This window comes from Sciurus vulgaris (genome assembly GCF_902686455.1).
Source record: "Sciurus vulgaris genome assembly, chromosome: 5".
NCBI classification, from domain to species: Eukaryota; Metazoa; Chordata; class Mammalia; order Rodentia; family Sciuridae; genus Sciurus; species Sciurus vulgaris.
In genome coordinates, this window is record NC_136465.1 from 22,957,208 (window position 1) to 22,973,602 (window position 16,395).

At 36.1% G+C, this 16,395-nt stretch overlaps 1 protein-coding gene across 3 annotated transcripts in view; it reads right to left on the reverse strand.

Annotated features, from left to right (window-relative positions):
* Nucleotides 1-16,395, reverse strand: part of LOC306662811 (putative ATP-dependent RNA helicase DDX60) — a 100,402-nt gene that overhangs the window by 46,695 nt on the left and 37,312 nt on the right. For all 3 annotated transcript variants that reach the window (XM_079142940.1, XM_079142939.1, XM_079142941.1), the window contains 10 exons: nucleotides 15,210-15,462; nucleotides 13,038-13,204; nucleotides 12,341-12,499; nucleotides 10,293-10,442; nucleotides 8,918-9,037; nucleotides 7,720-7,815; nucleotides 4,766-4,881; nucleotides 3,841-3,971; nucleotides 3,634-3,743; nucleotides 293-397 (listed from right to left, as the gene is read on the reverse strand). In XM_079142940.1, the coding sequence (XP_078999066.1) occupies nucleotides 293-397; nucleotides 3,634-3,743; nucleotides 3,841-3,971; nucleotides 4,766-4,881; nucleotides 7,720-7,815; nucleotides 8,918-9,037; nucleotides 10,293-10,442; nucleotides 12,341-12,499; nucleotides 13,038-13,204; nucleotides 15,210-15,462 (1,407 nt within the window). The remainder of the gene's footprint in view (nucleotides 1-292; nucleotides 398-3,633; nucleotides 3,744-3,840; nucleotides 3,972-4,765; nucleotides 4,882-7,719; nucleotides 7,816-8,917; nucleotides 9,038-10,292; nucleotides 10,443-12,340; nucleotides 12,500-13,037; nucleotides 13,205-15,209; nucleotides 15,463-16,395) is intronic.

Genomic DNA, 16,395 nt, shown 5'->3' on the forward strand with positions numbered 1-16,395 from the left:
GTTTTGAAAGAGAACAGCAGACCAAAAATCCAAGAGTACTGGAGGAGACTAAAGCATCCCAGAAAATGAAAGAAGAAACATTTGCAGGATTTAAAATAGAACACCATTAGAAACCATTAAAACACAAAGTGTTAGGAAGAAGAATGTATGAGAAGGGGCCATTTTATTTTGGAAAGGGTCCAATAATAATTTTAAAAGATCAAATACCAGTGAAAAAGGATGAGAGCTTGTCTTTCTAAACAGCAGTATTACCAGCCTCTATAATGGCATTAATTCAACGAATACTCTTTACCTGGGCATTGGGCCAGTTTTCCCAGGTTTGAAGCATGGTGTCATAAAGTTGTATGCTTTCTCGAGGTGAAAAGGTGAGATCAGAAGGAAATCCACATCTTTCAATCTATGTTTAAAATAAAATTGAACTTTTTAATATCCTTTTCATTCTATCTTCTGACTTACTCTTTGCTTCAAAACATTGAGAGGCATTAAACTAAATGTTCAGTTGTTGAGTCATAGGTATTAAATGCTAATAAAATACTTTTCATGAGTGACCCTGAATTACTAAAATAGAAAAAAAAAAAAAAAAAAAAAAGTTCACCAAAAACTTTTTATCTATTTCCCAAGACTTCAACTGGGTTGATTTTCTGGGGACTGTTTTTTATAGTTCAAATCAGAGTGCTGTGAAGTCAAAAGATTTGTGGACTTTGTTAATCACAAACTCTACCTGCAACTAAAATTGAAATTAATTTAGTTAAGAATATGAATATTCCCTTTTAAATGTACTGAGTAAGGCTAAGAAGGGGAAATCTTTGCCTATGTTCCAAGATAGGAACTAGGTCAGGCTCAAGACAAAAGATCTCAGACCACCTTCGAGACACTCCAAAACACTTCTTCCAGAGACCATTAACAGGTCTGCTAACAGGTCTGCACAGAAGTCTATTGTATGTACCGGCCACTCTGTTTTTCCACAAATATTTTAAGTGGAAATAAAATATTTCTGTCCTCAAAAAGTTTTACTGTGATGTGTTCTACTGATTTCGATGTTACTATTACAAATTAATTGCATGTGAAACTTTGATCCTGGAAACGTTAAGAGGTATTTGCTGTAAACTGAACATTTTTGTCCTCTCTAAATGTATATGTTAAAACCTAATAACTAATGCAATGGCTTTTGGAGAAGGTCTTTGGGAGGTAATTTATTCATGAGGGTGGAACCCTCTCAAATGGAATTAATTTTGTTATATAAGAAACTCCAGAGAGTTCCTTGCCCTTTCTACCATGTGAGGATATAGCAAGAAGGTAGCCATCTAAGAATCAGATGGTGGGCCCTTGCCAGACACCAATCTGCAAGCACCTTGATCTTGGTCTTACCAGTCTCTGAAATGTGAAAAATAAATATTTGTTTTCTAAGCCACCTAATCTCTGGTATTTTTGTAATAGGAGCCTGCCCAATGACCAAAGATAGTATCCCTCAAACCTCTGCCAAAAAAAGAAGGAGGGGAGGAATTTCATGTGTCCTATTCAACAGGATTCCTTAAGATTTCTCATTGGGAAAAAAACCTCAAAGAAGCAATTAGAGTATGCAGATTTCTCCAAAATGATTCAACAATAGTTCACCTGTTTTAGTAAAGGGTTCTAAAACCCAAGTTTGGAAAGTCTGGGATAAAAGGAGCCACTCCAAACACAATACAACTGAAAAAACAATGAAGATGATTTTTGGTAGAATGGACAATTGAGAAGAGCTTAATCAGATTATCTGACTCTAACTCCACCTCTAAATGCTAGTTCCTTATCTTTAATATAGGAATGAAAATACTTATACTTTCACCACTTATGGATTGATTAAATCAAAGAAAGTAAATCTAATCACATATCCTTTAAACTTTTAAAATCATAGGATATACAAATTGCTTGGATAACCATTTAGCATTTCCCAATCTGAGCATTCAAAGCTGACTCAATGGTAAAGACTGCATTATGCCAAAATTCTAAATGAACATATTATTTTGAAATGCTGCCATTTTGTTCTCTTATCAACTATTACTTGAAAGTGGTTACTTATGTTGCCTAACTAATTAAGACGTAAGTCTTATCCATCTATAGTGGCCTGACTTTTTCTCATTCCTAAAATGGATAATTCTGCCTATGCCATTGATTTGTTGTGAGAATTAAATTAGGTATTACATGTAGCAGACCTGTCAAAATGCCTGGTACGTGACTGGTCCTTCAGCTGTTAATGTGATCAATTAATTAACAACTTATAATTGTTAATTTTTTAAAAATCCATTTAGCAATTCTATGACTCAAAGCTGGCAATTCAGTTTAGTTGTTTTTCTGCTACACAATAACGAACGAACTAGCAAAACTTGAGGCAGTCTCAGTAGACAATGAAGAGAAATAAAAGGTCATACATTTGTACCATCTTTTATTTTTAAGTACAGTAGCATTTTATCATAATACTATTTTTGTATCCACCTTGCCTACAATGCCACAAACACTGGTAAGCATTGATCCACACTGAGCAGGAAGAGACAGCAGTTCTTTCAAGGGCTTCCTGGGCTGGTGACTCTTTAGAAGTCAACAGATATCCCTGTGTGGCATGACAATTGGTAGCAAAAGTGGAACAATGCTGCTCTTGGCCAGAAGTAAGCCATATATGGACTGAGGGCGATCCTTTGCCACAGCTGGATTAAGGCCAGCTCACTTGTCCTGTTCTGTCCCTTCCCTTCTGAAATCATTTTTCTGATACTGCTCTAGAGGAAAGAACCAAGGTGGACAGTTCTTCTCTCTATGTTGCCAGAATTTATTATGTTTTCTTCTAATTTCTTGGTTCTTTCACATTAACTTAAAGTTTACAACCGAAGGTTAGAAACTATTTACCCGTTTGGAAGTCTACTAATTTTTTTATCATTGCTACTTCAGGAAATGTCCTATATGAATCCATGCCATGCACACAGTTGTCAAAACTACATAATAATGCCCAAGCCTTTGTCTCTATTAACCTGCCTTCCTACTACAAAAGTCTAGAAGTCTTAAGAAGACTCATACAACAGCATGCCCTTTGCAAAAGTCATACGGGGTCAAAGCACACTGCAGCGGTTCTCTTGCTTTCCAGTTACTCCATTAATAGCCGCTAAGAATAGAGGAAAGGTGCTTGGACCAAAATGACCATTTCAGCGTGTACTCTGAACCACTATGCTCATTGCTGCTTAAAGATAACCTGCCTTGCACAATTTTATGCAAAACAAAAATTTTTTAGAGTACTGTACTATGCTTTAAAATGCCAGGTAATGATGAAAATGTCAGAAAGGCAGGGAGGGAAGAAGGAAGAGAAGGATGGAAGGAAGAGGGAATTATTGTATTATTAAGTCTAGAATTTCCTCTATATTCTAGGTTTGGGGTTATCAAATATTTTAACCTAAAATAGTTTTGAAGCTCTGTGGACCCAGATACCATTGAGGAATCAATGAAACTAACAATGAACATTCTTGTTATTCTTAAATCAAATTTGAAATATCTGCTTTCAAGTATGTGTTCCATAATTCTGATTAAGTTTAAATCAGGCAGCTTTTCAGTTAAAATATAATACAAAGAACTTATATTTCTCAAAGCAAATATGGCTGAAGTATTACTTACATGATCTGTTGTTAGCGCAGCACATGGGTGAAAATGATCAAAACAAATGTCACCGTGTCTTACTGAACATACATACTTCTCTAAATCATTGTATCTCTCTCCATAGAGCACTAAGAATGAAAAGCAAGAATTTTCAATAATGAAAATGTAATGTCTGAAATCATTTTAAAGTGAAAGATAAAACTGATATAAATACATTGAACATACCAAGTCTAACTTTATATGACTGTCTGGCTTGCAAGTAGTCTTTGGGAACTTTGGCATTTTTCTTAGAAGCAATTCTTCTTGCCATTATATCATCTTCTTCTTTCCAGTACTGTTTTACTGATTGTAACCACCTAAAAAATAAATCTACATATTATTTTGGGAGCAAATGGGAATACTTTCCCAAATTAAAAGATTTAGGTAAAGAAAATTTCATGGGCCTTAAAAACTGTAGTGAAGGCAATTGACTCTGGAGCCAGACTCTCCAAGATGGAATCTCAGTCTCACTACTTCTCTTTGTGACTGTCATTTGAATCACTTAGTTTTTCCGTGCCTCATTTTAAATACAATTATTTACATTTTATTATCTGATAATAATGAAAATAATAATAAACATAAAGGTTGCTGCTTTTTAAAATAAATTAGTAGATGCAAAATACTTAGAACAGCACTTAACAATAGGAGGTATAGAATTCCTTATTATAATTGTTATTAGTGGCAAAAAAAAAAACCCAGTGACAAAAATGATCTGTCACTTTCAACTAATGAAGCTTTGCAATCTTTCTAAACATCTCTACAGAGTAGGAAAATAGATCTCAGGGCAATGGATAAGTGTGTCATGCCTTTTTCATTTGTTTCCTAGTGAAGTACAAAATAGGAAGATACATCTATCATTTCTTCTTAACAGTTTTTGAGACATGAAGAGAAATTCCCTACTCAATTGCAGGTCTGGCTGAGGGAGTCCTTCTTATTTCTTTGTACTAACACCTGTGACTAACACCTGTCAGGAGTACTAGAGAGACACCATCTTCAAGATCCAGAGATAAGCTATTAGTTGGCAACAAAATTATGAAACTCTAGATCTCATAAAATATGAAATCCAAACATTCAAAATGGTATTCTGTCCAGAATAGAGCCCAGTTCCTACTCAGTGAGATGTTCGGGGTTACTTATGGTAGCTGAAAGAGCCAAAAAAGGACATCGGATCATGACAAGGAGATGTTCCCAGATTTCTGCTCCAATTTCTCCACCAAGACAATGGACCTGTTTAAAAAAAAAAAAAAAAAAAAAAAAAAAAAAAGATCTCAATTTAAAAGTTCATTGTAAAAAATAGCAAATCAAAATAAAACATGAAACCTTGAACTCATCATATATACTTTCTATTACCTATAATTGACATGCCAAGTTTAAGGAAATATTGGAAAATTCATGTAATAGAAAATCTTGTCACCCAAACTTTCCTCAATCCCCATAACCAACCCACCAATAATTCCTCTTTATTATTCTTTGAAAACTGTCTTTCAAACCTATGCATTTCTACATCTGCTGCCAACCAAGCTACTGTTACATTTTAGTTGCACTACCACCACATTCTCCTAACCACAGTCTTACCTTCCCTTCTTGTGCCCTACTTTATAGCCAAAAAAGATACATTTCGAGGGCAAATTACATCAGGCCATGTCCCTTTAAATTTATTCCCTATCTTCCCTTTGAATATGGAACAAATTAAAAATTTCTTAATAGAATGTATGTTATGGTTTAGACATGAAGTATTCCCCAGAAGCTCATGTGTGAGACAATGCAAAAAGATTTAGAGGTAAATGATTGGATTATGAGAGTCTTAACCCAATCAGTGGATTAATCCCCTGTTAGGTGTTAACCGAGTGGTAATTGTAAGCAGGTAGGGTATGGCTGGAGGAGGTGGGTCCCTGCGTGTGTGCCTTTGGAGTATTTGGAGTATATACTTTGTCCTTGTTGGGCAGATATATCTCTCTATCTCTCTTTCTCTATCTCTCTCTCTCTTTTCCTTCCTGGTGATGTTTGGGCCACTTTCCTCCACCACACTCTTCCGCCATGATGTTCAGCCTCAAACCTGAAGGAATAGAGCCAACTGTCTATGGACTGAGATCTCTGAAAACTTGAGCCCCAAAGTAAACTTTTCCTCCTCTATGTTGTTTCTGTCAGGTTTTGGGGTCATAGTAGTGAAAAAAGCTCACTAAAACAATGTATAAAGCCTGGCATTATTTGGCTACTGCCACCTCTCTAGATTCATCTCAAGCCACTCTCTTCCAACTGTACTATGACTTCTTTCCTCTTCTTCAGTCTACAGAGTTCAGCCTAACATTCCTTCTTAAAAATGACTTTTCTGACCCCCGCATTGTTGAGTCATGCTCCTAACTCACCCTGCCTTGGTGGCAGGCATGACGGCCCACTCCTTTCTTTACAGTAGGTACCAATGTGGGCTTACAGTCACTTGTGTGCTTACACATGCAATCTCTCTTTCTTGGTTAAACTGTGGCCTTACACCTGGTATTCCTAGCACTGACAAATGCCTGGCACTGAGGAGGCAGTCTTTAACTATTCGCTGAATCAATCAATGAATGTCTTTTGACCTTAACAAATTAAAGTGGATTCAAGAAAGATTCTCATAGGTGATCTTAATTAAACAAATTAAAATTCTGTATCTGGCAATCAACTGAAAAGGACTTACTATAAGAGCTAGAAATTTTAAGTATGTAGATGTAAATATAGGTATGGATATATACACACATACATATTTTCCCACTGCCCATTTTGTTTTATCCTGGCTAGATGAAAAATCACTCTATAAAATATTAATCTGTTTTGCATTGATTAGCACTTTTCTCTGACTGCCAGAAGAGACATTAGGTTTCAAAGTCTTTGAGTTTTACTCTTATATAAAATTGGTAAAACAGAGATACCCAATGTTATATCACTTCAAAGTTTCAAGATAAGACTATAATCCAAGACTCTCAATTGCATAGACAAAGTTGTTGGACTTTTTTAAACATGAATACTCAAAGTCCTCAGAACAGAATACGTATTGGTTAGCCAAAAATAAATACAGCAAATCAGCATCACGCAAATCAAAAACACAATCTGTTTTGGTAATTCCAAGTTTATAACAAGGAAAATGGAAGTTCCATATAAAGTTGTTATCTTTTTCCCCCTTTAAATCAAAAATACCTTGGAGCAAAAGAATATATCATTTTGTAATATTTTAGTCTCTTTGAATATCCTTAATGATGCTGCTCTGGAACTTTGCTAAACATCTTCCATGTGACTCTATAACTCTGCATTGTTTTTCATCCTTCTCTCTCTCTCTCTCTCTCTCTCTCTCTCTCTCTCTCTCTCTCTCTGCCCAGGGAGGGAACTCTATGAGATACCTATAGGTTTATGAGGTCTCCCATGTTCTCTGGTTCCTTTGGATTTGGCCAACAGAGAGTCTTGGCAGGGGATCAGATGAAGAGAGGAGAAAGAAGCTTTATTTCACTGGCCCCCTTAGTTCAAGGTTTCCTTGAGTCAGCTGCATTCCCCAACTACGGTAACTACTCCCACAATGTAGCCAACGTAATCAGAATCTCCTTTTAAGTTTAATACTTTCCCACCTTGTCCCCTTCAGCCTAGGGACACACTACTATCTCTGGATTATTACACTACCCCTTATAGATTTCCTCACATACAATTTTGAAAAATAGCCTTGAATTTTTAGTGTGGAATTGGTTAACAAGACAGAAATGACAGATAAAATCATCTGTGTCATTGACTTCATTGGCAGAGACCCAATTTTGTTGCTTTAGAGATCAAAAATTGAATTTTGAAATCTCCCTCCAGGGAAACTTATGCCTGGATGTTTGAATTCTGTTTCTCCTAAAACAAAAGTCTCCCATGAAGGTTTCCTCTTGCACACAGAGCTGCACAGGGTGTGCCAATATGACCTATTGAAAAAGAGGAACCAAAAAGCTGATTGTGATTCACTGGGGAAATGGTTCAGAAGAAACTGCCTCCCTAATATGAACTCCAACCAATGGGACATGAAGAATAGATGATATTAACCCAGAGAAATAACATCTCACCTACCTCATCAAATATAACATATCTGATCCTTTTTACCCAGTTTTGGCGATGAGGAGATAGCAGAAGGATTTCAAGGCAGGCAGGAACTGTAACAAGTACCTAAAAATAATAATATTATGTGAACTAACATTTCAAGCACTTACTATGTGCCAACATAGTTATAAGATTATATGATAGGCTTATGAGTTCTGAATATGCAGGCTGATAATGAGGATACAATATTCCTTCCAAGAATTACTTTCATTATGTTGTGACATTCACTGGGACCATATGAAACTTCAATTTTTGAAGGCTAAAATAGTTAAAATACCAGATGTGAAGTTTAAATTCTGGTTTATGAGTAGACATTAGAAAGAGGAATTATTCATTGTCACAGGCTTGATTCTTTAAAACCTTACCCTGACTATAGGTTGTGCTGAATGACATTTACTAAGAATCAACAAGGGAAGTTCCTTTTGGTGGAGGGAGAGGCCAACCAGACCTGAGGGAAGCTCAGCTTACCTGGCTCAGGATTCTGGATGAACATAGCCATTCAGAGTTGTTACACATCAAGCAAAAGTAGCCCACTGTTTGTCCCCCTGCCTAGCGCCATCACAAGGATATGGACTATGGAGGCAGACCTGGAGACATTGACAGCTGATGTCTATGTTGACCACACTCCCCACATCTGGGCAAAAGTCCTTCTTGAAATGCAGTCTGGGTAGCGTAACTCCATGTGTACTACATAATGTTCCATGATCGCATGTTTGCCTTCTGTTAAGTCTTAATCACTGAGCTACCAGCTCAATAAGGACTTCTAGTTAACTCTGGGTACGCTGTCCATAATACAACATTTTAAAAATACTGAACATACTTAATGAGTGCTTATCAAGAGAAACTAATTGTGATTAGAAATTGCTGTTAATTTTTCACAAATTGTAGAAATCTCCAGATGATTTTAAATCTACTTATAAACCAACATGAAGTAATGAACTGAAAATGAAATCTGAAAGGAAAATGTAAGTTACCTTAGAGAAGGGTGAGTTCTTTCTCACTCTTTGAAATATAACAAAATCACATTTTCTCTAAAGTTATTTTTGCCTTTCATAAATTCAAGGAAATTATTTTCAGAAGACCTTGCAAAGGCATTAGATTTCTAATCAGAGATACTTAAGTACTATCATATAATTTTATATCAAGTTTATTAATTAACAAACCCTACCTGACAGTTCAGGGCATTATGACGATAGTCCCGTGTAAAAACACCGCATAGAACTAAACCACCGGGCAGATTTTTGGTGTAGCGATGCTGAACAGTTGCTGCCACTTGATTAACAAGGGCCTGATTGACAAGGAAAGAGATCCATTAGTCTCATGATAAAGTAGAGATAGGTGAGACCTCACCCCGGCATCCAAAAGTATGTCCAGCCATGAGTACAGAAAGTTTAATAACCCCTTCCTTCTACCCATTTTCTAAGTAGCATACGCTAAAGTGCTTTTCGAGATACTGGACTAAGCATACAAACCTCACTGATAAACTTCAACCTAAAGTAGATCAGAAAAGTCTTCTGAAATAAAAATAAGAAATGCTGTCCACACATCAGAAAACATACATGAACAGCATAATACCCGGATGACCAAGACTTAGAAACTGTAAGTCTACCATTGAAGAAAGTCGAGTGAGAACTAGCCAGGTACACTTGTCCCTCACGTTTGGGAACATTCCCCAGGATGTCTGAAGTTTAAATGTATACATCAATGAGTAGAACCCTCCTCAAGATCAAGTAGGGAATCCTAGCCAGCCAGTGGAATCTATGAACCTATTGGCATCCATTTCACACTTGATGACAAATTTTTTAAATCCATACAGATTAAAATGTAAATTTTATAACATAACTATAAAGATATTAGAAGTAACATTTTCACGTATTTTCATATATTTAAATACATAAAAGTCTACATAAATATTTTAATATTACATTAAAATAATAATTATCATTTGTCAGAAAAGTATGTTTTCATTAAATATTAAATATTTCATTAAAATTTTTAAAATTTCATTAATGAAAAGACAATCCCAATCCATAAGAAAAAGTGTAAGTGTATCCATAAATAGCTTATGAATAAAGAAATGTCATTCCCCCCTAAATCATTCACAAAAGTTCCCAAATTATGAATCACAGAAATGCTTATCTAGATATGAGATAATAGGTTTCACCTATCAGTATGGCAAGAACTTATTAAATGACAATAGGAAGGTTGGAACAGGTAAGAGAAAGTACAATATTATATTATATTACTAATACATTATTAATATAATATAATATATCATATTACTACTAGTGGGAAGAAAAGTGAATTTAAATTTTAGAAGACTCATTTGGCAATATGTAGCATCTTGAACTTCCCAACGTACTTCTAATCATCTTAACTTTTATTTCATAGATTTTATTAATTGCCTGCAATGAACACTTACTGCTTTTATAAGCATGAAAAAATAAATAAATAAAGTGAATTAGATCTACCAGGTGACCGTGTGCAATATTTTAAAAGAGGCTCAGGAATGAAAGAGAACATCGCCTTCTCTGGAGCGCTACCTTCGTTGGTGCAACATACACGACCACCCCTTCGTCGCTCTCCTTCAGCACCTTCTCCATGCAGTAGTAGGAAATGTAGGTTTTGCCTGAGGATGTTGGGGCAACAATCACCGCTGACTCATATTTATCCACCACATCCAGGAGCTCGCGCTGTGGGGTTCAGAGTACAATGTGTGCCAATTATATGAACAACATGTACCAGAACAGACATGTTAATACATTCCCAGTCTGATCTTCTGAACCTCTGATGGAATGCCTGGGAGTCGCCAACACACATATAAAGAGCTCCTGTCATTTTCTCAGAGGGCATGATTTTTTATGCTCTTGAGCATCTGAAAGGTAAGTTTTGATGTGTGAAAACTGGACATGCATCTGAATGAAATATCTTAGTGGGAAGATTGCATCAGTTGATTTTCACTTAGGAAGTGCAGACTAGCTTTGAGAAATAAAGGCCCAAGAGCAGCCAATATGCATTTTGTAATGATGGAAATGAAAAATGGCTGAGGAGGAGAAACATCAAAGACTCTTCATTTTACAGCTGATCTTCTAGTTTCCATATCGAAGAATGCCAGATATCTACTTTGTAAGGCAGGTAGACTTCGTCTTTACAGGCTGTGCTTTTATTCATCAAAATGATGAACAGTCAAAAGATGTGTAAATCTACATGAAGGGCAAAAGATGAAAAAATTCTGGAAATCCCAACCTGCTCACTCTTTCAATCTAGGTCTACTCCTGGCCATATCCCAGAGTGGAGTGGGCATCAGAATTACAGTGCCTCTGAAATAAGGAGCTGGTTCTTCTGCTCCTGGAAAAGCAGCATGAATTTTTTAAGGTCCCCCACCATGATCGACATAAGAAAGGTAAAGTCCACACTCTGGTTTGGATATGGTTTTAGTGTCCCCCAAACATCCTGAAAGTAGGATGTGTTAGAACCTCTAAGAGGTGGGGCCTATTAAGAGATCCTGAGGTCCTTGGGGGCATGCCCTGACAGTGGTTCTGGTGGGACTTCTTGGTAGTTCTTAAGAGAGGTTTATTACAAAAGCTTTGAGGCTGGCCCCACCTAGCTCTCTCTGCTTTTTGGTTTTGAGATGTGATGCTTTCCCACACATTTGTTCCTACTGTGACATGATGCCATTCCATGGCTAGGCCCTCACTGGAGGATGCACCAATGGGGCCACACAACCTTTGACTTTGAAGCTCCAAAACTGTGACTTAAATAAACCTCTTTATAAATTCAGGCCAACTCAGGTATTTCACTATATAAATGAAAAGCTGACGAATACCGTCTGATTCTGAGGCAGTCTATTAGACTTAATCCCTGAAATTGCATTTTTGTAGAGAAACATGCTCACTTTATCAGAAATTTTGTATGTATGCAAAAAAGTATGGATAATTTTATATGTATGCAAAATGTATACAAAAGTGAATAATTTTCTTCCAAAAGTGATAGCCATCAAAATTTGCTTTATGTACATTTATAGAAGAATAAATACAATGGTGGCAGCTGCCGTGTATATATATATATCTCTAATCAATTGTCTCTACTGTTTTACTTTTTCTTTTTTCTTTTTTTTTTTTTTTTTTTGTAGTGCTGGGGATTTGAACCCAGGGCCTTATGTTTGTGAGGCAAGCACTCTACCAACTGAGCTATATCCCCAGCCCTTGTCTCTACTGTTTAAACCACCCAAATTTCTCTCTGCACCTTTATATGTTTACATATGAAATCCTATTGATACAAGGCAAATCTGAAGGCTGTGCCATATGATTCAGAGGATGACAGGAACATCTTAAATTTCAAATCAATATATGTAAACTTGTCAAATACTTTCAAGGAAATTGTCTATGTATTAAACAAAAACTTCCCTTTTTTTAAATAATAAAAGACAGTGCATATTTGGCATTTAAAATAATTATTTTTAAATGGCATGAGTCAATATTAACAAGCCTATATTACATATAATACATAAAACCGAAATAATGAGCAATTTCCAAGTTCACATGTAATAAGAAAATGCAAGATTTTTTTTTTTTTTCATTCACATCATTACCTGCCATGTGTCAGGAATAAAATCCTGGACCCTTGGATCTGGATCTTTTCTTTCTTCTCGTATCAAATGATGGCCCATGTATTGTAGTTGAAACCGAGCTGGCCCAATGCCAATTGAATATTTATTATTTTTCTTCTCCTTTATGTCATCTACCACATCCTATATTATTTTAAAAGATGATTTTGAAAAGTGATTTTAAATTACGTCATGTCAATAATTAAAATATTTAATTATTTAATTAAAATATGAGTTCCTTCCATGTGAAAAGCATTTTACTCTCTTTTAAATTTCATAGAGATGTTACCACTTAATTCATTCTCTTCATTGTGAATTAATTAGTAGACATCAAGACTTTCAAATATCCATTATGGTATTTGTGGCTATATATCTGATAAATAGTTAAAAGAATTGAACAATCACACTATAGTTTTGAGATGTTTTGCTAGAATTGAATTAAGATTAGTTTTAAAGGTCTTCAAAATTATCTGGTTTTTAATTTGTATGTCCAGGCAAGAATTTGTTCAAGATTTGTAATTCTAGTTTATACTTCGAGACTGGGCAAGTGGATTACTAATAATGAAGATATTTTCAGTAAAAAAAAAAAAAAAAAAAAAAAAAACTAGAAGTTTTTATATTAGTAAGACACTTCATACCTCATAATTACTCTATTAAAACAGAGTTACTTTAAAAACATTACCTGGGTTGGATATAAGGAATGTGCCAACTCGCCAAATCCTAAGTACCTAAGGCATCTGACTATGAGTCGCTGATCAGCTTCTTGTAAAAGCTCTGAGTACTTTTCCATCAAGGAGTGGATCCTTTTCATCATTTGAATGGCTATCTCCAAATCTTTGGTGGTTTCACCTTGGTAAAGAACAAACAATCAAATTTTTATTAAAGCCATCAAATTAATAAAGTTTCATTATCCAAGGTGAATCATCTAACCTATCAATTTTGTTTAAATTTGTTATCTTACTTGGCATTAATGGAGATTAATGGGAGTAGGGAGGCCTACACAAAATAAAATTAAAGTGTATTTATCCATGCTTCATCTCCATGTATTACTGAGAATATCTGTATCAGGGTTAAAAAACGAAAAAGAAAAATCATGTAGCTCATGATTGAAAAAAGATCATTAAATCTGGACTTTGTAGATGTGAACAGTAAATATTTTCTTCATCTATTACTTTCAGGTTTCTTCTACTATGTTCACAGAAAACTACTGGTATAACTTTAAATATTTGGTGAAAACTTAGCAACATTATTGAGCACAAGTGTCGACCACAAGTATTTGCTATAAACATTGGAGCCCTTCAACAGCCAGATCCAGACTTTGATAGTCCCTCTCCATTTCTTAGAGCCACATGTATTCTTTTTATCCTTTCCTTCTACTAATCTTTTTATTCTTACCATAAATGGAAAGACATTTCATGAAATAGATTCAGAGAATAAGTAGAGTTTCAGTAGATGAAAAATAAAGACAAGGCTATTTTTGTGGCAAATACTTCTATAAAATTCTGTACTCAATATTCCTTATTTAATTCTCTATATTATTGGGAAGTTCAATGTACCCTGGTAAAGTCTATATTACCAGAACCCTGTGGCCTTATGAGTAAGTCCTGATTAAGGATGTCTAGGCAGAAGTTCACAGTCAGGAAAGCTGCTTAAAAGAGAAACACAAAGCTGCAAAGAGAAGGTTCTGCCTTCTTCCTTTCCTCTTAATATTTGCTAGAATGCAGTCATCCAGGAAAACAAGATAACTTGAAGAATGGACACCACATGCCAACAAGGATAAGGGAATACAAAGATGAAAGAGTCTAATGTCACAGTGGGGCTGCTGGAGCAGCCCTTGATTGCCTATGTGTGAACCTCATTTAAATGAGTGAAGTAAAGTAGGATTTTCTTTAAGCCACTGTGAATCCTGCTGTCTCTTAGTAACAGACAACTGCAAATTCTGATTCAATATCTTAGTTGAAGAGAAAACATGCTAAGCTAAGCCTATGCCTCTCACAGGGATAAAATACACAGTGAGAGGCTGGCTTTGCTAAAGCAGATTGAAGACAGTAGAATGAAAGTCTGGGGCCAGGAGAACCTGGGAGTCACATGTTAAATGGATTCATGTGTGGAAAATGCTCAACCAGACAGATCCATTAGGTTTACTCAGAAGAACTGTCACGTCGGAGGTATGACGAAACATGATCACTTTACTGCTATGGATTTGCACGTCTCTACCCCGTTCCATTTCACCTTCGTCTTCCTCTGTCTGCCTCTTTTCTTTTCTACTACCTGCTATTTTAGTAGAACACACGGAAACCACAGCATCTTTGGGAGAACCAAGCATGGTAGAAAAACAAGAATTTTTATTTATCCAGGAAGAAAATATGCCTTGGAACCCAAAAGCAAATGCAAGTGACAGATTCTCCCTGGGTGCCTCATTGTCATTTCCTTTAACCATGCCCACTACTTGGCAAATAGGGCTTATAAATCTCCCGGGTATTCACTACTGAAACCCTCTCTATAATGTCATTGCTCATTAATAAAACAGTGGTAATAGTACCTACATAAAATCAGATAACATATGTAAGACTTTTTTTTTTTTTTTTGGTACTGGTGTTTGAACCCAAGAGTGCTTAACCACTGAGCCACATCCCCAGTCCTTTTGTTGTTTAATTTTGAGACAGTGAGTCACTAAGTTGCTTAGGACCTTGCTAAATTGCTGAGGCTAACCTTGAACTTGCAATCTTCCTGCCTCAGCCTCCATGTATGTTAAGTCTTATAACACAAATTTCCAGCTAATAAATGACAACTATCACCTTTACATTTGTGTTAGTTCGCCAACTCACCAAAATAAGAAAACAGAATCACATACCTTCCCCTCGGCAATGTTCCTTCCATGCTTTCAAGCAGGCAGTTAACCCCAACATTTCAACTCGAACTTTCACCGAGTTACTTTTACAGGATTTCAGAAAATCTTCCAGGTTCTTTATTCCGGAGATTAAATTTTCTTTCAATGTTTTTTCAATGGAAAATGACAAAGCATTCCATTTTTGCTCTTCTTTTTGTTCTTCCTTTTCAAATAACCTCTTCTTATTCTCTCTAGTAATTATTTCAGCCTTGGTCTCCTGTCCAAGAAGAAAGAAATCATATTTTGAAATAAGTCAGAAACATTCCCACGATGACACTTCATGAGTGAGATGATATTTTTAAATGTGTATTGATGATTTTGACCATCCTTCCATTCTTGAATAGGCATTAAAAAGTCTGTTTCTTAAAATTAAGCCTCTATCAATTACAAACATATGACAAATCAAATTAGTAAGTAGAAAGGCTCTCTGTAGGTAATTTCTAATTTTCTAGTTGGTATAGATCATACATTAAAGAGTAAATGTAGTAAAATCAAAGCAACATGTGTGTTCAGGCAGTGGAACACAGGACTCTCTCTGGCATTACCTGCCCTCTCCCATTTCTCCCAAGGCACCTTCCTGTCCCCCGTCACTCGAGACATTTCTACCATGAAACCCTTCCTGACTCTCTCATGTCCAAGTCATGTATCACTCCTCCGACCAGGCGTCTATCAAAGCACTCATCAGTGTGTACTGCAGTTGTGATTCCACTCGTCATACTTCACTAGGTTGAGATCCTTGATGGGACTGTGCCATAGAGCTCTGCAGGTCCCAAGCACAAAGCATTTGGTCCATAATGTTTGATGAGTCCGTGAGGAAAGAGAAAAAGATGGGCAGGAGGGAATAGAAGAACCAACAGAGACAAATGACTTCCCCTACCTAGAAAAATGGTTCCAATTGACGTCAACACCATACAAACTCACTTTTACCTTGTTTTTAGCGATCTGACTTATTCATCTACAAAGACAAATTTGACTTTGTGTTAGCAAGGGAATTCTGACAAATGTTTCTCTATTCTGGTTAGCCATAGAATTCATATGGAAACATTTGCCGGGTGTGGTGGCACACATCTGTAATCCCAGTGACTCAGGAAGTGGAGGCAGGAGAACCTCAAGTTCAAAGCCAACCTCAACAATTTAGCAAGGCCCTGAT